Source organism: Apium graveolens, chromosome 10, assembly GCF_009905375.1.
Source record: "Apium graveolens cultivar Ventura chromosome 10, ASM990537v1, whole genome shotgun sequence".
NCBI lineage: Eukaryota > Viridiplantae > Streptophyta > Magnoliopsida > Apiales > Apiaceae > Apium > Apium graveolens.
The window spans coordinates 29,708,060-29,733,426 of record NC_133656.1 but is presented as its reverse complement, the minus strand read 5'-3'; the positions used below and the strand labels follow the sequence as shown (position 1 = coordinate 29,733,426).

The 25,367-nt window shown below is 35.3% G+C and overlaps 1 protein-coding gene across 1 annotated transcript; it reads left to right on the top strand.

The window, feature by feature from the left end:
• The first annotated feature begins 18,196 nt into the window (after window positions 1-18,196).
• On the top strand, window positions 18,197-18,583 carry LOC141690481 (putative mitochondrial protein AtMg00860). Its single transcript, XM_074495276.1, has one exon. The coding sequence runs from the start codon at window positions 18,197-18,199 to the stop codon at window positions 18,581-18,583; it is 387 nt and encodes a 128-aa protein (XP_074351377.1).
• Window positions 18,584-25,367: the final 6,784 nt, after the last annotated feature.

Here is a 25,367-nt window from a genome sequence, read left to right as displayed (position 1 = left end):
ATTTTCTGAACTTGGTCTTGCTTGATTAATTCTTCCTGAATCTTATGTATCTCTGCATTAGTAGTTGAATGGAGACTTTGCAGATGTTTAGTACTCAATACAGTGACTCGAAGTTGTGTTTTGAAATCATCATTTATTAACATCTCATCAGCTTTTTTCAAGTGCTCAGCAAGACTCTTTGTAGATGGAACACAAGTAACTGAGTTCCATTCCTTAGTCCACTCCTGTCCTGCAGGAGTTTCACTCCAAGGCACTGGTGCTTCTCCGGTAACAAACTTCTTAACTATTTCAGATTTAAGAATAGTTTGTTGAGGGGCATGTCCTGAAGGACCTGCTTCATCAGTATCTGTATTTGGAGCAGCATCACCAGTATCTCCAGCATTTGCAGCATCAGAACTTTCAGAATCAGCATCTTCTGATAAAACAACAGTATGAGAAGCAATGGAGGCTTCAGCATCATCCTCTAAGTGCTGATCTGGTTCTAAGTTCTGATCAACAACCATTTCCTGATGCTCACCTACATTCTGATCATCAGCATCTAGATGCAGAGAAGGTGTAGTAGAAAATTCTGGAGTTTGAGCAGCATCAGCAACATGTGTTATTGATGGATTAATTGCTGGTGGAGCTTCTAAGTAAAGTACCTCAGGCACAACCAGGTTCTGAATATCAATTTTAGGACTTGTGCCTGAATCAACAGGAGATACAGACTTTTGAATAGGAGACACAGAAGGTGTATTTGCCATTTCAGTAGCAGCTTCCTGAGTTGGAGTTAATAGAGAAGCAGTGGCTTTAGCAGATTCTGGTTCTTGTGAGATCAGAGATTCCTGATCTCCTTCCTTAGATGCTGCTTCCTCATCATCTGAAACTGGCATGTTAGCTCTCTGTTTCTTGTATCTCTTTGAAGGTAGGGATTCCTTGGGAGTTTCAGCAATAGTCATTCTTTTAAGCCTTTTGAGAAGCTTAGATCCCCCAATTCCAGAATCCTTCTGAGAAGGAACTTTCTCAGCTTCTTTAACAACAGGTTCTGAAGTAGAATCCTATTCCTCACTATCAGACTCATCTCTCAAAACAATCCTCCTTCTCTTCTGAGGTGTTTGAGGAACAGTCTTTGTCCTCTTAGGCTTGGAAGATGAAGGCTTCACAGTAGGTGCTGAAGGAGAAGGTTGAGCTGTCTGTGAAGTTGAGAGATATGATTTGAGATATGTTCTGAGGGTAGGTTGAGTAGTAGATGGATGAGTGGTATGTTCTGATGGTTGCTGTGGTATTTGGGATGTGGTGGTTGGTTGTACATTAGGATAAACAGATCTATAGGTGTCAGGATCAACATTTACCAAGATCTATTTTACAGACTGAGGAATCTGTAGGGTCTAACCACCTTTTTCTTAAGGTCAGCATTTACCAAATCATTAAAGGCTCGTTTTGCAATTTTGAAAGGTGAAGTTAAGGTACTGGCTAGTTGAGGAGGATTAGTACAGCAAAAGTTATATATAAGCTGACAGAATCTAGCAAAATAAACTACATTTCTATCTTCTGTCATCCTATCCCCTATGAAACCTATCACAGCACTTGCAAAATCAAAAATGAGTTTGGTTAATGATAGCATACCCGATGTGCTGACTCATTATAGGAATGGCATCAAAGTTGGAACACTTATTCCCAAAAGCTTTGGTGATGCAGTCGAAGAAGAAGCTCCATTCCTTTCTGATATGAGCCCTTTTCAACTGCCCAAGCTTTGCCAAACTCTGCTCATACCCCAAAATGGCCATTAACTCTTAAAGAGCTGATTCTTCCGGGGTTGAAAAAGTGCATCCTTCTGGTAAATATAGGGCCTTGCGAATTGTACCAGGAGTTACCACATGTGTAGAATCATCTACTTCAAAAACAATACTGGGAGTACCGTTTGTACCACCATTATCAAAGTGCCCAGTCCGCCAAAACATCAGAACTTGTTGGCTTGAAAAGACTAAAGGTTGGGTCAATGCATACCCAATTTCACTGTGTGCAAGAAGATCTTGCACAAAATGCAGCTCAGACGGAGCTTCAGAATGATCGAGAATTGCAGCATAGTTAGTTGGAACGAACTTAGCTCCATCAATGATCAAATCCTTAGGTGCCATGAGAAAAATCAAAAATTAAGAGTTGCCTGTTAGGTGTTTGATAAAATGTCTGTATGAAAAACCAACGTCAGGAGATGAAAGAGAGTAAAAGCAAAGAAAGAGAGATAAGGTGTAAAAGTAAATAAAAGATTGTATAATCTTCTCTCTCTCTCTCTTACTTATACTTGGTAAAAAAATATAACCGTTGGACACCTGTCAGACATGCAGTAATAATGAATAGTTAATGGGCACGGGAAAACAGTAATCATTACTTACCCACTTACAGTTTTTCAAGGAAAAACGGTTCCACTTACCCAGTAATTCCATTAATCGAGGTAAATCAGTTTTAATTCAAAATTGAAACTGTTCCCACTTATTCAATTATTATTTTTTTACTGCAACACCAATATTCTAAAAAAAAATTTAAGTATGAGAATGACCAAAATAAATCCAGTAAATAAGTACTGATAATGTAAGATCAGAACTTAATTTAAATTAAAATAGAAATGGTCATCAGAACATGAATATATCAGGATTTATCATTGCATTTCAGTTACAAACATCTCAGAGACAATAACTTGCAAGAAAATAGAAATTCCATTAATATATTAAGAGAATACATTCATGAAATTTAAATTACATCAGAGCTTTACAAGATTGTCCTAAGCTTCTAAACCTAACATCAACAGCCTTTGTCCTAGCTCAAGAAGCAGGGCAAGGCTGACGATGAAGAAAACAGGAAGAAGAAAATAAATTATTTCTTCTTCCTACTCTCTACAAAAAGAATAGCGAGTCTGATGATTCGCTCTTGCTGGCGGAGAGCTTCCATCCTTTCCTCCTCCAATCGCTCCAGATGGCGATGGTAGTCCATGTAAAAGAACAGGAGGTGGGTTAGGACCTCCTGGGGAACAGAGTCCCAAATCTCATCAGGAATGGCAGTGACGTGCCATTCCTGCTGTCAGGCTTCACAGCTCAGCTCCATGTTGAATGTTTCATAGTTTAAAAACATATTGTAGTTAACCATGATGTTGTGTATGAAGAAAATGAAGGTGAGTTTGTGAGAAAAGAATTGATGTATAGGCTGATGTGAAGTGGTTGTTTATATAGGCAAGAGAATGCCAGGAGACGCAAGGAATTTAATGCTGACAGGTAGAATTAATTCTACCTCATCTCCCGAAACTTGGAAGACGAAAAACAGTCGTTGGAAGTGTAAGACAGGGTTTAATGCGCACAAGTAACAAGTAAGAATTACTGTGCATGTACGTGGACCACTATCCCTAATTATAGTGACTGTTAATATTCCGTCTGAACATATTCTGATTTAAAATGAGACTATTTTTAGATTTTATCCACAGATAAGTCAAGTAAAGGATCAGAATTTAATATCAGAACTTAGACTTATATCAGAACTTAACAGTTATCAGAACATGATTTCTTAACTCGAAAAATGAATGCCTATCTTTGTAATTCTTCACACAAATTCTGATTTAGATTCTTCAGAACTTAATCATCAGAACGTTCATCATAACTTGTCCTCAGAATTTATGCAATGTGACACATTAACTGTTCATCTAAAATAACATAGATCACCACAGTAATTTTATTATTCATATGGAGTGTTTAGTGTGTGCATTAAGCTAAATATCAGACAAAGAGTAAAGTCTGATTCACTTCAGTACATCTTAGAAATAAGGCATAACTAAAACTTTACTAAAAATCTGTCATTATTCTGAAGCCTACTATTGAATGAGTTCATGCTTGAGTCCACCTCAACTGTTTTGTGCTAATTTTGTGCATCTTTTTAAATTCTATTTTACAGTGGCTTCTCAGTGTAAGTGAGTCACGACTGCTTATCAGAATTTATGCTATTATCAGAGTATTTCTCCAGTAATCATAGAGTGTGAAAAGTCACCAAGAAAATATTTTGCTTTTCTGATGCATATTACTTAATACCAGCAATGCACTTGGGTCGTCCCTTCCACATTTTTACTCTAGACCTCAAAGGAGTACCTGATTTTATTTCATTTTCCTTTTACCTTTTTCTTTTGATAAGTGAGGTTTATCAGCACTTAATACATTCAGCAGATTTACTAACACCAGAACTTAACAGATGAAAAGCATTATTCTAGTTTTTGACTTAGTAATAAGATAGACAGAGTAAACTTAACTAAGCTCAATATCAGAATTTACTCGTGTCAATGGATTTCCACATAAATAATTACTTCCAACATGGGATCTCTAGTATATTGAAGATTACTAGGTCAGCATCTAGCACAGGTATCCTCATAGGATTGAATAGTTACATAAACAGACATATCACTATCAGAGTTTAGAAAGTCACATCAGACAATATTCAGTACTTAAGCAATTTTCAATTAAGCACAGAATACACAAAGAGGGTAATTTCTGTAAATGCTGATCATAAAGTCTGATGCATCAGAACAAAACTAAGCAGATTTAGAGAAAGAACCTGAAACAATTCCAAGTTCATTTACCAATCTTGTAAACGTAGCTTCACATAGTGGTTTTGTGAAGATATCTGCTAGTTGTTGATCTGTTGGAACAAAGTGCAATTCCACTGTACCTTCATCCACATGTTCCCTTATGAAGTGGTACCTGATGCTGATGTGCTTTGTCATTGAGTGTTGAACTGGATTACCTGTCATAGCAATAGCACTTTGATTATCACAGTAAATAGGGATTTTAAAATATGTTAACCAATAATCCAGTAACTGATTCTTTATCCAAAGAATCCGTGCACAGCAACTTCCTGCAGCAATGTACTCTGCTTCTGCAGTTAATGTGGAAATTGACTTTTGTTTCTTGCTAAACCAAAAAACCAATCTACCTCCAAGAAATTGGCAGCTTCCACTTGTGCTTTTCCTGTCAATTTTGCAACCTGCAAAATCTGCATCTGAGTAACCTATTAGTTTAAAATCTGATTCTCTGGGATACCACAATCCCAGATCAGCTGTTCCTTTAAGATACTTGAAAATTCTTTTCACAGCTGTTAAGTGAGGTTCTCTTGGATCTGCTTGAAATCTTGCACAAAGACAGGTAGCATACATGATATCAGGTCTACTAGCAGTTAGATAGAGTAGAGAGCCAATCATACCTCTGTAATCAGTAATATATCTACTGATTTACCAGTATCCTTGTCCAATTTTGTTGTAGTGGCCATGGGAGTGGATGCACTTGAACAATCTTGCATTCTAAATTTCTTCAGCAAATTTCTGGTGTACTTAGTTTGACAAATAAAAGTGCCCTCTTCATTCTGCTTGACTTGAAGGCCCAGAAAATAGCTAAGTTCCCCCATCATACTCATTTGATATCTTGACTGCATCAGTTTGGCAAACTTCTTGCACAGTCTGTCATTTGTAGAACCAAAGATGATATCATCAACATAAATCTGGACTAGAAGTAAGTCCTTTCCATTGTTGAGGTAAAACAATGTTTTGTCTATTGTTCCTCTGTTGAATCTACTTTCCAGAAGAAACTGAGCTAGAGTTTCATACCATGCTCTTGGAGCTTGCTTAAGTCCATAAAGTGCTTTATCAAGCCTGTAGACATAATCTGGATATTTGGTATCTCCAAAGCTTGGAGGTTGTTCAACATATACTTCTTCCTCCAATTCTCCATTGAGAAAAGCACTTTTCATATCCATTTGAAAGACAGTAAACTTTTTGTGAGCAGCATAAGCCAAAAATATCCTTATGGCTTCCAATCTAGCAACTGGTGCAAATGTTTCATCATAATCAATTCCTTCCTGTTGAGAATATCCTTTTGCAACCAGCCTTGCCTTATTCCTTGTAATTATGCAATCACTATCAGTTTTGTTTCTGAATACCCACTTTGTACCAACAACAGATCTGTTCTTTGGTCTTGGCACTAGGGTCCAAACTTTGTTTCTTTCAAATTCATTTAACTCTTCCTGCATTGCTTGCACCCAATCAGTATCTTGAAGAGGTTCTTCCACTTTCTTTGGCTCAGTCTGAGAAAGAAAAGAATTGTAAAGACATTCACTTGCAGTAGCTTTTCTAGTTCTGACACCTGCATCAGGATTTCTAATTATCAAATCAGGTGTATGTGATTTAGTCCACTTCCTTGCAGATGGAAGGTTTTCTCTAGAACTGGATGCTCCCCCATGATCCATACTGTCTTCATTCTCATTTTCTGATGCTCCCCCTAAAACTATGCTCTCTGAGTTGGATTCTTCAGAATTTAGATTTTCAGAATTTTCAGAACTTGGCTTATCAGAACTTGAAGAATCAGAACTTGAAGAGCCAGATGTATGTTCTGATGCTTCTTGAGATGTGGTAATATCTTGAGTATGTTCCCCCTGCATAGGTGCATCTTCCTTTGGCGTAGTCACCACAGTTTCAATAGCATCAGAGTTTAATCCATCAGAGTTTGCAGTATCAGGATTTAGATTGTCAGGATTTTCAGTATCAGAATTTGAGTCTTCATTTTCAAATCTCAGCTGATCATGATCAATAAAATCTTCAAGTCCAGTAATCTTCTTATCATCAAAAGAGACATTGATAGATTCCATGACCACTCTTGTTCTCAAGTTATAGACTCTGAAGGCTTTTGTGGAAAGTGGATATCCAACAAAGATCCCTTCATCAGCTTTTAGATCAAACTTGGATAGTTGTTCAGGATGAGTCTTAAGAACAAAAACACTTGCATCCAAATACATGAAAATACTTCAGATTTGGCTTCTTTTTCTTCACCATCTCATATGGTGTCTTTCCTTGCTTGTTAATGAGTGTTGCATTTTGAGTAAAACAAGCAGTCTGCACAGCTTCAGCCCAGAAATAGGTTGGAAGCTTTGCTTCATCAAGCATTGTACGTGCAGCTTCAATGAGAGTTCTATTCTTTCTTTCAACAACTCCATTTTGCTGTGGAGTTCCAGGAGCAGAAAATTCCTGCTTGATTCCATGGTTTTTGCAGAACTCTTCCATAATCAAATTCTTGAACTCAGTACCATTATCACTTCTTATTATTTTTACATAATCTTTGACCAATTTATCCAGTTGCCTGACATGATCAATCAAGATAGATGCAATTTCACTTTTAGTGTGCAAGAAATACACCCATGTGTATCTGGTGAACTCATCCACTATGACCATAACATATTTCTTCTTTGCAATAGACATGACATTTACTGGACCAAATAGATCAACATGTAGTAGGTGATAAGGCTCAAGAATTGATGATTCAGTCTTGCTCTTGAATGAAGATTTCCTTTGTTTAGCCTTCTGACAAGAATCACAAAGGCCATCAGGAGCAAATACTGACTTTGGCAGTCCTCTTTCAAGATCTTTCTTAAACAACTCATTTATATTGAAATTTAAATTAGAGAGTTTCTTGTGCCAATATCAGCTTTCTTCAATTGATGCTCTACTTATCAGGCAGATTGCAGAACCATCAGTACTTATTGAAAGCTTGGCTTCATAAATGTTACCATGCCTGTATCCTTTCAGAACAACTTTGCCTGTAGATTTACTTACAACTTCACAGTGTTCTTCAAAGAAATCCACATGATAATCTCTGTCACAGATTTGACTGACACTCAGCAGATTGTGTTTAAGTCTTGAGACCGGAGCTACTTCTTTAATGATGACATTTCCAAGATTGATATTGCCATATCCCAAGGTTTTTCCAATGTTGCCATCTCCATAAGAAACACTTGGGCCAGCCTTCTCCACAAAGTCTGATAGCAGGGCTTTATTTCCAGTCATATGTCCTGAACATCCACTGTCCAGAACTAGGATGTTTTTCCTGTTGCCCTGCAATCATAAAGACCACTAATGATTAGTTTTAAGGACCCAGACTTGCTTGATCCTTTGGCCTTATTAAGTTTGTTAACATTTGCATCGGATTTAGCATCAGAGTTTATGTTAACATTTTTCTTATCAGAATTTACACTATCAGACTTTGAATCAGAACTTACACTAGAAGGAACAATGGAAACTTTCTTTAAAGAAGGTTTTATTTGATAATAATCATAGTACAAACTATGATATTCCTTACAAGTATAAATGGAATGCCATAAACTACCACAATGAAAACAAGGATTTTGTGGCTTATATCTAACAGACTGACTCTTAACTCCTGACTTTGAAGGTAAGGAGTTTATGTTCTTATTTTTCCTGCAAAAAGAAGCCAGATGGTTAGAACTTCCACAGTTATGACACATTTTCCTAGGAGCATCAGGAACAGGCTTATAATCGTTGCTTTTATTCACACCTTCCTTTCCATTCCTATTTTTCCTAGGTGACTTTACCTTATTTGCATTCTTAACATCTTTCAGCTTATGCTTAAGCTGCTTTTTTGTCATTAAGCCTACGTTTACTTCAGTTGTCTTTTCCTGTTTTAGTTTGTCAGAAGTTAATTCCTTTTTAACTTCTGATTTCTCATTATCAGACTTTACAGTTACAAACTTAACAGGCTTTAGCTTAGATTTTTGTTTAACAACTATAGGCTTAATATCTACAGTTCCTTTATCATTCTTATTCTCTCCATAACCTAAGCCCTCTTTCCAGTTTTCACTACTTAACAGATTCTGAGTTGTTCTGCCAGAGTTAGTCCAAGTCCTGATAACCTCTCTTTCCTTTTCTAACTCAGCTTTTAGAGATTCATTCATTTTTAGTACTTCATCCCTAACATAAAAAGCATTATCTCTATCTTTCTGAGTTTGATGGAACATAACTAACTCCTTTTCTAAGAAATCATTTCTTTTCTTAAAAGCCAGGTTTTCAGAAGTTAATATTTCACATGTTAAAGTTTGATCTCTATAACTAATAAACATGGTATTAAGATATTTTCTCAACTCATTAATATCATCAGTATGAAAAGCATAAGTAGTTTGAGGTACCTTTGATTCAGCAGCTTCAGAACTGCTTTCAGCACTTGCTTTATCAGCATTTGCTATCAAGGCATAATTCTCCTCACTTTCAGAATCTGAGGTGTCTGTCCAGCTTTTCTTCTTTGTGACAAGAGTCTTGCCTTTGTTACTCTTCACTTTCTTGCAATCAGGAGATATGTGGCCTTTCTCACCATAATTGTAGCATTTGACATTTTTATAATCTCCTCTGTCAGACTTTCCTCCTATGCTCTCAGATTTTCTGAAATTCTTCTTATCAGAACTTGTGCCTTTCCTGGAAAACTTCTTTCCCTTCCTGAACTTCCTGTATGCAATCTTTGTGATCCCTTTTACCATAAGAGCACACAGCTTCATCATCTCTTCATCAGCATCTGTCTCAGGCAAGCTTTCAGATTCTGAGTCATCATCACTTTCAGAACTTGATGACTCAGTATCAGACTTTATGAAAAGAGCTTTACCCTTGTCTTTCTTTAAGGTAGCTGCCTTGGGGGATTCTTCTTCAGCCTTAAGAGCAACTGTCCTTGACTTTCCTCATTTCCTCTTCCTTCTTTGTTCCATCTCAAATTCATGAGTCTTGAGCATTCCATAAATTTCATCAAGAGTTATTTCATCAAGATTATAGTTGTCTCTTATTGTTGTTGCCTTCAAATCCCAGCATTCAGGAAGAGCTAACAGGAATTTAAGGTTTGAGTCTTCAAGTTCATACTCCTTATCAACCAGTGACAAATCATTCAAGAGTTTGACAAATCTATCATATAAATCAGTCAATGACTCATTAGCCTTTGAGTCAAAGTGTTCATACTCTTGAGTGAGAATTGTCTTCATGTTCTTCTTAATCGTATCAGTTCCCTGACATCATGTTTCCAAGGCATCCCATATCTCCTTTACAGTCTTGCAGTTTATTACCCTGTTTGACATTACATTATCAATGGCACTATGAAGTAAGTGTCGTACCTTAGCATCCTTAGCAATTGATGCGATATCTTCAGCAGTGTAATCACTCTTCTCCTTTGGTACAGTCTTTGTTGCTTCACCTGCAACTGCAACAGCGAGCTTGGTTGGTTTGTGAGGCCCTTCCTTGATTCTATCCAGATATTCTGGATCTGTCGCTTCCAGAAACATGGTCATCCTCATCTTCCATATGGGATATTCAGATGGTCTCAATATGGGAACTCTTATAGTCTCATATCGGCTTTGAATTTGTGTCTTTGGAGGTTCTTCAGTTTTGGTGGGCTTAGTTGGAGTTTTTGTTTCAGACATGATTGTGTTTGGATCTTAAACTGTTTGTGCGTTAACAGATTAGCTCTGATACCACTTGTTAGGTCACACACACACTGTAGAGGGGGTGAATACAGTGTATAGTACAATCAAATCGAACTTTAATAACTCAAGTAACAGAAAACAAACTTTATTAAATCAATAAACTCTATTACAGTATGGAACTGTTCTCTCTCAGTGATGAACAAATATCACGAGAGCTGCTAGGGTTATAATAAATAATCTTCTCGAATGTGATAACACTTATAGTGTAAACCCTATGTCTGTGTTTATTACTACACAGTTACAAGATAATCGCTAATTGATATGGAATATAATTATGCTTCCTAAAATATATCAATCAGATATTTTTTCTTCCAAGTATTCTATTCTTCATAGAATTCCTTCTTCATGCATATCTCTTCTTATGTTTGTCTCGATCTTCTCTTCCTGTAAATCAGCTGCCTTCCTTATCTGAATGTCCTTTAGTACTTAAGTTCTGATATCCATCTTCGGATGATTATCTCCTGATAATATAAGTACTGATATCCTTAAGTCCTGATTTCCAGTAAGTACTGATTCATCCTGTTTAAGTAAGATCTGAAAAAAACTAAACATAAATCATATTAGCCATGACATTATCAAATATATTGTAAGGCATATTTTATAGCCTATTTGTATATTCGAGGATTTAACTCAACTCAAATAAGAATGTAATAAGTAAATAGTGGATCTACCGTCAAAGAGATCTCGCAAAGTAATATCTGTCAAAGGATTCAGAAACAAGGTTCATCTACACACTTGAGGAATTTATTCACTGGAAGAAGTTCAAGAAATTGATCATGCCTCAGTGATATAAATCAAGATTATGGATTTAATCAAGTGACAGAGATCTCGTCAGGGTATCAGAGAATTACAAGGATTTAATCTGAAGAAAATCAAGTTGTCAAAGTCAAGACATGAAGAAACGTCACGGAAGTTAGTCACTCATGAACCAGACAGTACATCGAGTGTCAACATTGAAGTGGTGGAATTGATTCATAATTGACAGTGATTTTCAGAAGATTTTCAGAAGAATGGTTGCTGCTCAAGATTAGTATTAATTCTCTATTAATTAATTAAGTCATATAATTTAATTAAGAAAATAAATTATATCTGCAAAGATTAATTTATTGATTAATTGAATTAATTGATTAATTAATTCAGAATTAATATTAAGGATTTTCAGAATTTAAATTGGATTAAAATCTATTTAAATTCAACAAGACAATCTGATTGTACTAATATGACAATCGGTATGACAATTGATAGTCATACCGAAAGTCATGCTAGTACAAACAATTGTCTTGCCGAAAGTCTCTCCAGTTCAAAGGATAGTAGGATAGTCTCACTGAATGTCCTACCAGCTAAAAGGATTGTCATGCCAGCTCTATTCAAGTCCGTTGATTTGTTAAAAAGGAAAGCAGCAGAACAGAAGTAAAAAAAATCACACAACACAACAGAACCAAAGAACACAGAAAGAAAGGCAGCCGCAGAAAACATTTTATTTTTCATCTGCTAAATTCAAGATCACATTTCTAGTTTGTAAAGTTAAATCCAATCAACTAGAAATCATTCTCTTGTTCTTGTGTAACTATCTAGCGGATCAAAATCCCTAGAACTTAATCTCAAATTGCGTTTAGCATTTGAATCTTTTTATTGCAAAAATAGAAAAAGTTCATGTCGAATTTATTCTAGATTTGTGATAATTAATTTGAGATTAATTCCTTGTAATCGATATCGTTGTTGTAACACCTTTCAAGTTTAATAATATTCTTATTTAACTTGAATTTTGTTTCAATTTTTATTCCGCATTTTATTCGATTATTTGGTACTGTTTGTATTCAACCCCCCCTTCTACAAACACATTGGGACCTAACAATTGGTATCAGAGCCTTCTGATTAACGAACAAATCAAGATCCTAGACTTTTGTGATTTTTCAACTCCTTGAATTTTTATTTATTCAAAAATTCATGATGACTTCACAAAAAGTTGGAACCGTTAAAATTCCACTATTTGATAAAGAAAATTATATCATGTGGAAGAAGAAGATGCTCTTGTTTTTACAAGTTGCAAATCCCAAATATCTGAACTTGTTAAAGAAGGGTCCAACAACTCCAATGGTTATTGAACCAGAGGTGATAGTAGATGATGTTGTGATTACCAAAGCTAGAACCTATCCAAAAGAGCCTGAGGATTTTTCTCCTGCTGAAAAAGAAGAAGCCTCCTTGGATGCCAGCCTTCAGTTAATTTTAGTTGATTCCCTCGATCCCTTGATGAACAGACATCTGATGAACTGTAAAAATTCCAAACACATCTGGGAAACTATTGAGGTGATTAATGAAGGTACAGAGGAAGTTAGGGAGAACAAGTTGGAGATCCTAACCTCTGAGTATGAATATTTTAAATCAAATCCAGGAGAAGGAATTACTGAAGTGTTTGAGAGGTACAATGCGTTGATCAACAACCTGAACATAAATGGGAAATATTATTCAATCAGGGAGGTCAACAAAAAGTTCCTTTTAACACTGCCAACTCATCTTGAACATAGAATCACTGCCATTAGAGAAGCTAGAGATCTGAGTGAGATTTCTTTGGATAGACTCTATGGTGTGTTAAAAACCTATGAGTTGGAGCAGATTCAGCAGAAGGAAGTCTACGGGAAAGATAGAATGGTCAACACATCTACTGCTCTTGTAGCTGAAGGTCAACAACAACAACAATCTCAACAGTCGGAGAGAATGGTACAGTTTTCCAAGGCTGAGGAAAATGTGATAATAGCAGAATATGATCCTCCTACTACAAATCAATCCAGTGATGATTTTTATTCCTTGGAAGAGCTGGAGCAATTGGAAGATGAGTTAATGGCCCAAATTGTCAAGAGATTCTCCAATGTCAGATTCAAAAGAAATCCCAAGTTCAAGTACAAGTCCAACTACAACAAATTCTAGAAAGGTGGATCTTCATCCTCTAACACCAGCAGTGGTGGATACAAAACAGGGATGGTTGATCGGAGCACCATTAGATGCTATAACTGCAATGAGTTGGAACACTTTGCCACAGAATGCAGGAAGCCAAAGCAAGTAAGGAAGAACTCTTATGATTCAAATCAGAAGAGTAACTCTGAAAGGGCTTATCTGGCAAAGGGAAGAAGCTGGGATGATACTGATAGTGAAGATGAAGAAGAAGGGAATCTCGCTCTTATGGCTATTGATGGAAAAGCTTCATCGTCAAGAAAAGAGGTAAAATATACTAATGCTAAATTAGTTTATCATCTAGGAGGTAACTTAGATTGTGCTCGTCGTGATAATGAACCGTTAAGTTTACAGATCAAAGACCTTGAGAAAGAGGTCAATGAATTAAGACTTGTGCACATTAATCAAGACAAGTTAAAAGAACAAGTATCTTTTCTAGAGAATAGAGTTGACTTTAATAGGAAACTCGAAACTATTCTCAAAGACAAGATCACCGGTCTTGAGACTAAGGTTAGAGCCTACTTCAATTCTTGTTCGAAGGCTAAAGAGTTCTACAGTAAGCAAGCTGTTAATCAAACATCTGGAATAGGTTATGATTACAATGTTGCTATTGGAGAATTAGGCATAAACTCCTCTCCTCATGTATGTGCTAAAGGGAGGGAAGTACCACATGTGCTTAAGGGTATTGATGAACCCCTCTATAAAGCATCAATTACTGAACCATTTGATGCGACCTCTTCTGTTATTCATGAAGAAATACGTGATGAAGATCATGCTAATGAGAAGGTTGTTTCCAAGTTAAGTGTGTCGAAAGTTCCAGTCAAAGTTGTGAAAGCAACTGAGACTAACTCAGACATACATGAGTTGGATAACAAAAATGCCATGTCTACCATGCATAAATTGCCTGATGTTAATCACTCTCATAAAGCATGTGGTGTTGCTAATTGTATGTCTTGTGCTTTTAATTTAATGTATGCTTATTTTAATGGTAAGCATGTTTCTAGTGATAAGACTACTCCTCGTCAGCATATGAATAATAAGAAGCATGATAGGTATAAGACTGCTAGTCCTTCTAAGGCTAGAAAGGAGACATTTGTGCTTAAGCCTAAACATAAATTTGTTAAGGCTACTTACAAGGTCAAATGTTCAGTCATTGAGGATGTTGAGACCATTAAAATTAAAAATGTTGTTTTGCCTGACAAAGGACAATTCTACAAGTATGTCGGGCCCAACCAAGTTTGGGTTCCGAAGAAGGTCTAATCCATTTGAAGTGCAGGGCAGTATACAGGTGTAACCGGTAGTGTGGATTCTTGACAAGTGGATCATCAAGACATATGACCGGAGATAGAGCCCTGCTATCAAATGTGGATTGAGAAAGCTGGGGCCCCGGTTACCTTTGGAGATAACAGCAAAGGTTTATCTGAGGGATATGGTTATTTGCAAGCTGGGAATGTTATCAGTGAAATTTTGTATATTGTGCTAGGTTATTATCAGGAAGCAGTATCTAACATATAGCACCAGTGACGAGACTTGAGAATATTACGACATATCAGGCACCTGCTGCACATTAAACTTGGAATTGGACTCTAGTAAGATGTGTACAAGTGTACTCCTGGTTGGTGAGTCAAAAGAGGAAGTCAATGCACCACAGTTCATGGACTTTGCAGCTGCAGATCTATTGGACTATGCAATCTCTTCTTCACAATCTCACTTCAGGTTGGTATGAACTAGTGTACTACTCAAGCAATCGTCAAGAACATGGTATGGCACCCTAACTGAAATTATAATTTAATATGAACTAGTAGAGTCGTCATATTTATAACTCTCTTATCACTAGGCACAATCATATTGTTTTATATGTGCAGTGATATATTGATAATGCTATCATTGAACTCAAACTTCTTTCTACATTTGTGATTTCTTATATCATGTAAAATCTTTTGAAATCACTATTGTAAATCACTTTCTCTCGATTACCATATGTTCTGTGATACAGGTTCAGTCTCCAATGACTTTCTTTCATTGACAGTCATGAGGTTGAAAACCCACAACGTCTATCCCAGACTGTAAAGACAAACACAAAAACAGAACCAACCAACACTCTCTTACCACTAAATGTAGTATGAATGAGCGTGAGGGAGATAGTGCCTTAGTGCACCACATAAGGAAGGTTCTGTAGTCAACCTAGTAGCTCTGTCTCCTACATAGATGAGTAGTATTTAAACCGAGACAACTGCTAGCCCCCATACATCTTCTCAAAAAGATGTAATGGCTGAAAAGGCACAAAAATAGTTACTAGATTCATTCTCTCAACAGGGTGAGTCTATTGAATTTTGCCTGTCGGCCAAGGTATCCGATGTAGTGTCACCACTTCAAACATAAACAATTCTTGATGCACAAGGAGAGGTTACACACACAAAGGATGAGTTGACGAAAACAAGAGTTTCGACCATTTTAAGGTCAGATTCGATTGTTCCAGGTTCGTTAGTGGACCAATTGCCTTTACAGGTGTTAGGAGAGGATACTGATCCAAAAGCCATATGTCAGTGGTCAGTGTCTACCTCCCCAGGCTTAAATCCCCTGGATGCATCTGCGGATAGTGGATCTGACATAGGTTCAGATCGGCAACTTGTTGACAATGATTCAGATATTACCTGATAAGTCACAAGGAAATGTCTTCACAGACATTAGAAGGGAACTTTGATCTTTATGCTAAATTCGTTGGATCATTGTTTACCTTCCCAGAATTCAAATCTGGAACCCTAAAAGGGAAACTAGCAACTTGTAAATTATGACTCAGATTCATCTGACGAGTTTAACAAGGATGGGGATTTGTGAACTCCCATTGCACCACCTGTGACCTCCTTAAGGATGGCTAAGGTGATTTTCCTTGCAGGTACAGCTGGATTATGGAGCTATGAGAGAAGAGTGATACACTTGTGAGAATGAGTGTAAACACGAGTGGAGAGAAGAGTGAAACACATGTGAGGTACACTAAACAGAATCACACACTCACAGTGAGGTAGAAAAAGAAACTACTTGTTATTTCTTTTCCAACCAAGTGAAATATGAGAACTCCTTCAGACAACAGCATACATTCCTTCTCAAAGGGGGAGATAAAAGCTTAAGAAATAGTTTGGAGGATTCCTCAACTAAGGGGGAGAAATAGCAGGGATGACGAAAAAGATCCTAAAAATGTACACTACAGCACACCATTGTTGTTTCTAACTACGGATCCTATTGTACGGGAGAGGTGGTAAACACAAGGTGATTTCCTAGTAAGGGAAGAAGCAGTTAGGGGAGTACCATTGGTTTTTATCTACGGATCCTATTGTACGGGAGAGGTGGTAAAACGAAGATGATCTTCTTTAATCAGTTGATTCTCATAGGGGGAGAAGCAAGAGATATGGGCTTCTCAACAGGAAATGTGGTTGTACAAATGAAGATGGATCTACTTGAAGATATGTTCAGTCTAGAGGAACATCTACTTGGAATCTGGAAAATGTTAAATCTCATCCAGAACTTTTCTGCTATTTACTTTGCATGTATGTTTATATCTTTTTCTTATTTGTTAGTTGAGTTATCCTCTAGGTATTTGTGTGTTATTGTCTAACAAACAAATAGGGGGAGATTATAAGTCATATGTCATAGCCTATTTGTATATTCGAGGATTCAACTCAACTCAAATAAGAATGTAATAAGTAAATAGTGCATCTACCGTCAGAGAGATCTCACAAAGTAACATCTGTCAAAGGATAAAGAAACATTGTTCATCTGCAGACTTGAAGATTCACTGGAAGAAGTTCAAGAATTTGATCATGCCTCAGTGATATAAATCAAGATCGTGGATTTAATCAAGTGACAGAGATCTCGTCAGAGTATCATTAATTACAAGGATTTAATCTGAAGAAAATCAAAGTGTCAAAGTCAAGACATGAAGAAACGTCACGGAAGTTAGTCACTCATGAACCAGACAGTACATCGAGTGTCAACGTTGAAGTGGTGGAATTGATTCATAATTCTCAGTGATTTTCAGAAGATATTCAGAAGAATGGATGCTGCTCAGGGTTAGTATTAATTCTCTATTAATTAATTAAGTCATATAATTTAATTAAGAAAATAAATTATATCTGCAAAGATTAATTTATTGATTAATTAAATTAATTGATTAATTAATTCAGAATTAATTTTAGGAATTTTCAGAAGTTTAATTGGATTAAATTCAATCTTAAATCAGCAAGACAATTGAAAATGAACTAGCATGACAATCTGGATTGTCATACCGATTGTCATGCCAGTTCAAAAGATTGTCCTACCGATAGTCATGCTGGTTCAAACGATTGTCTTGCTAGCTCAAAAGGATAGTCTCACCGATTGTCATACAAGCTTAAAGGATTGTCATTCCAATTCAATTAATTCGGCTGTTGATAAATAGAAGCAGAAGTCATTCAACTAAAAACTCTCAATCATACAGAATACATTCAAGAACAAAAAAAAAGCAGCGGTCTTGAAACATTTTATTTTCTTCTCTGCTTACATCAAGATCAAAATTCTAGTTTGTTAATGTTAAATCCAAACCACTAGAATTATTTATCTTGTTCTTGTGTAACAATCTAGCGGATCAAAATCCCTAGAACTTAATCTCAAATTGCGTTTAGCATTTGATTCTAATTATTGCAAAAATAGAAAAAGTTCATGTCGAATTTATTCTAGATTTGTGATAATTGATTTGAGATTAATACCTTGTAATCGATACAGTTGTTGTAACACCTTTCAAGTTTAATAATATTTTTATTTAACTTGAATTTTGTTTCACATTTTTTATTCCGCATTTATTCGATTATTTGGTACTGTTTGTATTCAACCCCCCCCCCTTCTACAAACACATTGGGACCTAACACATTTGGAGAAGGTTTTTCAGTTGATGCAGGAAAATGATATGCATATCAAGCTTAGCAAGTGCTCTTTTGCTGTCCAACAAATTGAATATTTAGGACATTTTATATCATCAAAAGGTGTTGAAACAGATCTACAGAAGATTTCTGCTATCACTTGTTGGCAAGTACCTAAAACAGTCAAGGAGCTCAGAGGTTTTTTAGGTTTGGCTGGTTATTACAGGAAGTTTATAAAGGGGTATGCATTACTCAGCAAACCATTGACAAATTTGTTAAAGACTGGTGCATTTCAATGGACTAAAGAAGCTCAACATTCTTTTGAGCAGTTAAAAAATGCTCTTTCTACTGCACCGGTGTTGGCTGTTCCTAATTTCGATATACCTTTTGAGATTGAAACCGATGCTTCACAATTTGGGATTGGGCTGTTTTAATGCAGAAAGGGCATCCGTTAGCATTTATTAGCAGAGCTCTGGCTCCTAAATGGCAGAAACTTTCTGTTTATGAAAAAGAGCTTCTAGCAATTGTTTTTTCAGTTCAGAAATGGGAACAATATTTGTCAAGTGGACATTTTATAATCAGAACTGATCAAAAGAGTTTAAGGTGGCTTTTACAGCAAAAAGTTTCAACTCCTTTTCAGCAGTTTTGGTTGTCAAAGTTACTTGGGTTTGATTATGAGATCCAATATAAGAGTGGGAAGGAAAATATAGTTGCTGATGCTTTGTCTAGGGCTCAGGGATCTAAAATATTATGCTTGGCTATTTCTGTAGTTTCTTCCAATTTGAAAGATTTGATCAAACAAAGTTATGTGGGAGATACCTTCATAGAAGAAGTATTAGCCAAAATTCGGCAGAATCAGGTGGTAGACTCTTATATGTATCATGATGGTTTGTTAAAAAAACATAATAGAGTAGTAGTGGGAAATCAACTTGACTTAAAGAACAAAATTATCAGGTGGCATCACTCTTCTCCAGAAGCTGGTCATTCAGGTAGGGATTTGACTCTCAGAAGGGTTAAACAGTTGTTTTACTGGAAGGGCATGACTACAGACATTAGACAGTTTGTTAGGAATTGTATTATTTGTCAAAGTAGTAAAAGTGATTTATCTGCTTATCCGGGTCTGTTACAACCACTACCTATTCCAGAAGAAGTTTGGATTGACATCTCAATGGACTTTATAACTGGATTGCCAAAATCAAAGGGTAAGACAGTCATCTTTGTGGTGGTTGACAGATTGAGCAAATATGCTCATTTTATGCCATTGAGTCATCCATTCACTGCAGTTGATGTAGCTCAAAGTTATTTGGATAATGTTTTCAAATTACATGGCTGGCCTAAATCAATAGTGAGTGATAGAGAAAGTGTGTTTTTGAGCAACTTTTGGCAAGGGTTATTTTCTATTCATGGCACTGAGTTCCTCCTTTCTTCTGTATATCATCCAACAACAGATGGTCAAACTGAAGTGGTAAATAGGTGTCTAGAGGCTTACTTAAGGTGCATGTGTAGTAATCATGAGAAAGAATGGAGTTCTTGGTTACCTTTATCTAAATGGTGGTACAACACACATTTTCACACCGCTACAAAACTCACACCTTATGAAATTGTCTATGGCCAAACTCCACCATTGCATCTTCCTTATCTGGCTGGTGAAGTTGCTAATGCAGAGGTTGACAGAAGCTTACAAAGAAGAGAATCAGTTCTTGCTGATATTAAGAACCAGTTGCTTAGAGCTCAGTCTAGAATGAAATGTCAAGCTGATAAAAGAAGGTCTGAAAGAACATTTCAGCTCAATGACTGGGTTTGGTTAAAATTGCAGCCTTACAGACAAAATTCTGTGCAACTAAGGTCTAATCAGAAGCTTTCTCCTAAGTATTATGGTCCTTTTCAGGTTGTTGGTGTGGTGGGTAAGGTAGCCTATAAGTTGAGATTACCTAGTCCTGCTACTATACATGATGTATTTCATGTCTCTCAACTCAAAGCTTTTCATGGTGTTTTACCGTTAACTGTAGTACTACCTAGTTTTATGCAGAATGCTACTACGGCTAAGGTACCCCAGTCCATTTTAGCTCGTAGAGTTCAGAAGCTCAATAACATGGCACAAGTTCAATTCTTAATTCAATGGAAGGATATTCCTCTCTCTGAAGCTTCTTGGGAATCCGCTGTCAAGTTTACTCAACAATTTCCAGATTTTGATATTCAATGAGAGCTTATTCAGTCTTGAGGTCAAGCCTTTTTAGAAGGGGGGACATATGTTATAGGAGGTTTGAGTTGTGAAAATCAAATAAGTCAAAATAAGACTTTGTGATAGATTTGGCGGGAAAGTTAGTTGAACATTTCCAATTGTATAAAGCTGTCCATTCTGTACAATGGATTCAAGAAATTAAAGAAAAATAACAAACTTTTACTTCTCATCTCTTTTCTCTCTGATCTCTCTCATCTCTCTCATTTGGTATCTCCTGATTAATTTCTCTAACAAATTACAATTTTATTCTTAAAGGTTGTTTAACCTTTATCAGTGGTGCAGATGGAGTGCCAAAGAGTGTCCGAGAGTATCATGAATTGCGGAGAGGAGAGCCCGTGGCATGCTTATGCTGTGAAAGTGGCATGAACATTATTTATTCTATTAATTAATATCATATATTATTTTATAAAAAAGATAACCAAACTACAAATTATACACATGTTTGGCTATTATATTTTAGAATAGATAAATTAAATTAGTCAATCAATACTAATACTATGTATGATATAAAGCAGTCGATCAAACAAATTAATCAAGAAACCCCTACAAATTTCAACCATACCCAAACTCAGAAACCAAATTAAAAAATTAAACATATAAACAGAGGATTATAATTAAAAATGACCAGTAGTGTACAATATCCGGTGACTATACTATAAGCTCGATATCCATGAATTGAATTGAAGCTGTAAACTTAGTTATCTAACATGTATACTAATTAAATAGTGCATATGGATACATGATTCCAGACTCTAACCTTACCTGAATGTCTATCGAATTTGGTGGGATAATTGTACTGGCTTTGTGATGTCGACTGCTTAAAGAAAAGTCTTCAGGCTTGTTAGTTTTGTTTTCTATCTGAGAAGGAAAAAACAAAACATTTACCTTGGCATTTTATCAAAATAACAAAAGTTTAAACTCAATTTATGTATAAAATTACATAGACAAAACCATACAAAATATTTTAAAGATAACAACCATTGAAGTTTCTGATAGCTGCCGACGGTGTTTAGATCGGAATCAACTTGTGTTGTGTTCAAGGAGTTTGTGTTTTGTATGTTTTACTTGGCCAGAAGAATCCTTGTTTGTCTATATTATGTACTCTTATCTAATTACATAATATATGTAAGCAAATTGATCAACCATAAAAAAAAAACTCACGATGATAATACAATGAAAATCAATGAGAATGAAAACATTGGCCTTACCCGAGTGGAGTGGAGTGGTGGAGTGGATGTAGTGATGCAGCAGAGCAGAGAGCACAATTCAATTGGGGAGACTATGTGCATGTAGCTGGGTAGGAAGCTATTGCGCAAAGTCGGTATTATTTTTATTTGGATTAGTATAAATAAAATTTTAAAAAGGATAATTAAAATTTTGGTTAACCAAAACTAAAAATTATACTTATGTTTAAGTATTATAGTTTAGTATAGATATAGATAGATAGATGCAGGGTAAGTACCCCGTGGGCTTATATTTTATATACTCCCAGATACTGTTATTTAAGGAGCATATTATAAAAAGGTGCAAAAACACGAATTTGTTTAACTATACACTACCCTCTGCCCCATTCATCTTCATATTTTCGCAAGTTAAGATATTCTTTGTGGGAAAAAAGATTTGCTTATCTGATCTGATGATGGTGGCAGCTTTACATTGAACAAGACACGTCTAAAATGCCACTTGAACTTGGGAGCACACTTTTTATCGAGCGTCAAGCAGTTGATGACCCTGAAATTCGTATTGAAGCACTTAAAGCTATATATCTGATTGTGGTGCAGGTAATTTAAGGATATGTACCTTGTTTCTTATTTTTATTGGCATCACATTTTGGTCCCTATTAATAACATCAGTTTAAAGTTCTAAATTTCTCTAGCAATGTTAGTATTTATAAAGCCTGTATAAATGATTTAAGCCTTGTAGATTTCTTTTCTAAACTTGATTTTTTTTGTGCTACACTCTAAGTTCGAACTTACCTCTAGTCTAATTTCTTGATGCAAGCTTGATGTTGGTTGACAAATTGGTCATGATGTTGCTGGAAACATGTTTGAATAACTAAATTTATAATTATCACTCTTAATATTTTCAGCAACAATGGTCATATTTCCTGAAAAGTATTTGGTTTTATGTTGTGGTTTGGTCAAGAGGAGCAGTCAAGGCATATGCTCCTTGAAGACCGCAATTGAAGCTCTGGAGGTTGAGAATTATGTCGATTAAACAATCACGTATATAGATTGTAGCACATATTGACAATACTTTATTGTTTACATTTACAAAACTTGATAAAGTTAGAATGTAGTTTTTACAGATTTTGATTCATCTATTTGTAATAATTCATGAGTTTTATATTTGTTGATATAATTTAATTTGTTAATCTAATTATTTTTTAAAAATTTTTATTTATATTTTGGATTAAAATATTCGTCATTTTTTATTATTATATTTGTGAGAATACAAGGAAAAACAAACTATTTAATATGAATTTTAAAAACTATTTAGGTGGGCCCAACATGCATGGAGCCCACTTTTTTTTTTTAAAAAAAGAACAAATACTGCAACATAGCATTATATGTTGATGTAGTATACTATTATAACATCTATTTGGATCTATTATAACATTCAGAGCTATGTTACCTTAGACATATTTTGATGTTGCTATAGATACCTATAGTTACTGCTCAGGACTAACATAGCAAATGTGTTGCTATAACCTTTTTTCGGCCTATAGAAACATCAAATGGTATCTACAGAGACGCTATTTTGATGTTACAAGTAGCAATATATGGCGTAGTGGATGTTAATTTTTCGGTTTTATAAAAATGTCGGAGCCGAGGTCGCGCATAAGTGATCACCAAAAACACCTAAGGCAGAAAACTTGCTACTTTGGGAATTTTCGCCATCTGCTCAAATATACATTTTTGAGTCATTTTGTTATAAATTTTTTCTAGATAATGCACACAAAAACGGTGTGTTGATTAAGTTAACGGTTTGAGAGAAAACAATGTTTTAGTGAACGCGGTATGAATAGTAAAACTCCGTAGTTGATGGAACTTTTAAAATAATATTTACATATTTAAATTCATGTTTTCAGAATGAAACTTTCACGATTAATAATAAAAGTACTTAAGAACCTCCTTGAGATGGTTTCACATTTAAATATTAAGTTTTTGATTTACTAAAAATGTTAGAATGCGAGTCGCGTAATAGTAACATTCGACAGAGTCAACTCCAAAAGACCACTTTTACTGTCCATTACAACCAAGGGTTGATAGTTATCCCGAGTCGGTCGAATAACAAAAATTGTAAAGTATTGTACTTATTAGAAATATAAGTCGTTGATATGATCAGGAATACTGATTAAGATTATGATATTTGTTGATTAGAAAACCCGGAATGAGAGGAAGTCGGAGAACGTATCTTGGACTCCAGCCAAGTTTACGAACCCTACTCCATATTACAGTTGTGTTGTGAAAATTAAAATACTGTATTTACGCATGATGTCATGATCACCATGAATTTCAGTTACGAAGAATTATAAGACGAGATTGATTGGGATATAGTATATATCGTATTATATGTTAACGCTAGCGAGTAACGTGGTATATATATATTGTAGACCGAGAGTCGGTCAATATAAATTATTTAAAAACCCGAAAGTATACTAGAGATGTTTGGGATATATAAAGTCCGTATCTATTTTATTATTTAAGTAAATATTTCAAGGGACTCGATGTCGTCTTACGATTTATTAAATACCTCGAACTTTTATTAAAACGATTTCCAAAGATCATATTCCCTCAACTTATATTATTTATTTAATTGGTGAATATTATTTCAAATATTCATATAAAAGAAGAAGTGTTCCTAGACGATTATTCAATTATTAATATCAATTATTAAATATTTATTATAGATTTAATTAATTTTATCTAAACATAAATTAGTTGAAGAATATTATTTCAAATATTCACTTAAAAGCGAATTATTCGAGGATTAATTATTTAATAATTATTAATTAATTACTAAATATTTATTTAAGAATTTTATATGATTAAAAATCATAAATCATATTTTGCATTATTTTCTGAATTTTAGAAAATCGTTTTAGTACTTTCAAATCGTTGAAAAATATTATCTCGACATATTTTAAATAATTTGACGACAATGTTAAAAGAAACTCCCCATTAATTATATATTTTTGTTGGCGAAGGTCAACTCACATTTCTTATAGTACTTCCCTAAAAATTTTCGGAAGTACATATATACATATATAAGATAAGTTGTGCATATCAACAAGTAAAACGCTTAGGGAACTCCGATATAGTTCGAGTTCTAAATATATGATAGGATTCTTTAAAAGGACTGAAAAGGGTAGATTTTAGTACTACGGGTACTAGGGAGACTACCAAAGCTACTACAGGAGAAGGTACTATGTGTATTCAGGAACTTGTGAAGTGTGTATATGCCCAAAATGGGACACATAGCACGAATGCGGCTAGGGTGATAACCTGGATACGAAGTTTCGTCCTTCTACTAATAGAAAAGATTTACAAATTTTTCGATATACGAGTGATCATCGTATAGCGGTGACTCCAGTAAATGTCCTATTCTTCCACTTTGGAATTGTTATGCAATACTGTAACTAAAGCCAAGGTGCTTAGTTACCGAGAGTATTAGCAATATATTTTGAAATAAATAAATTCCAATGTGAATTAAAATAAAAAGGTGTATATCACCAAGAAATTTATTTTCCTAAGTATATAATATTGTACGAGAAAAAATAGTTATATTTAAACAGTCACTTTCAACTGTTTTATATTATTGCTAAGCATTATTACTCACTCTTGCTTTCTTTTTAGTGTCATAACACAACAGATAACCAATATGTTAGTGATGAAGCATGGAAGACGCAAAGACTTTTCGTAGCTACTGGAAGCTTAGTTTAAGGTGGGCTATATCATTCAGATAGTTATAAG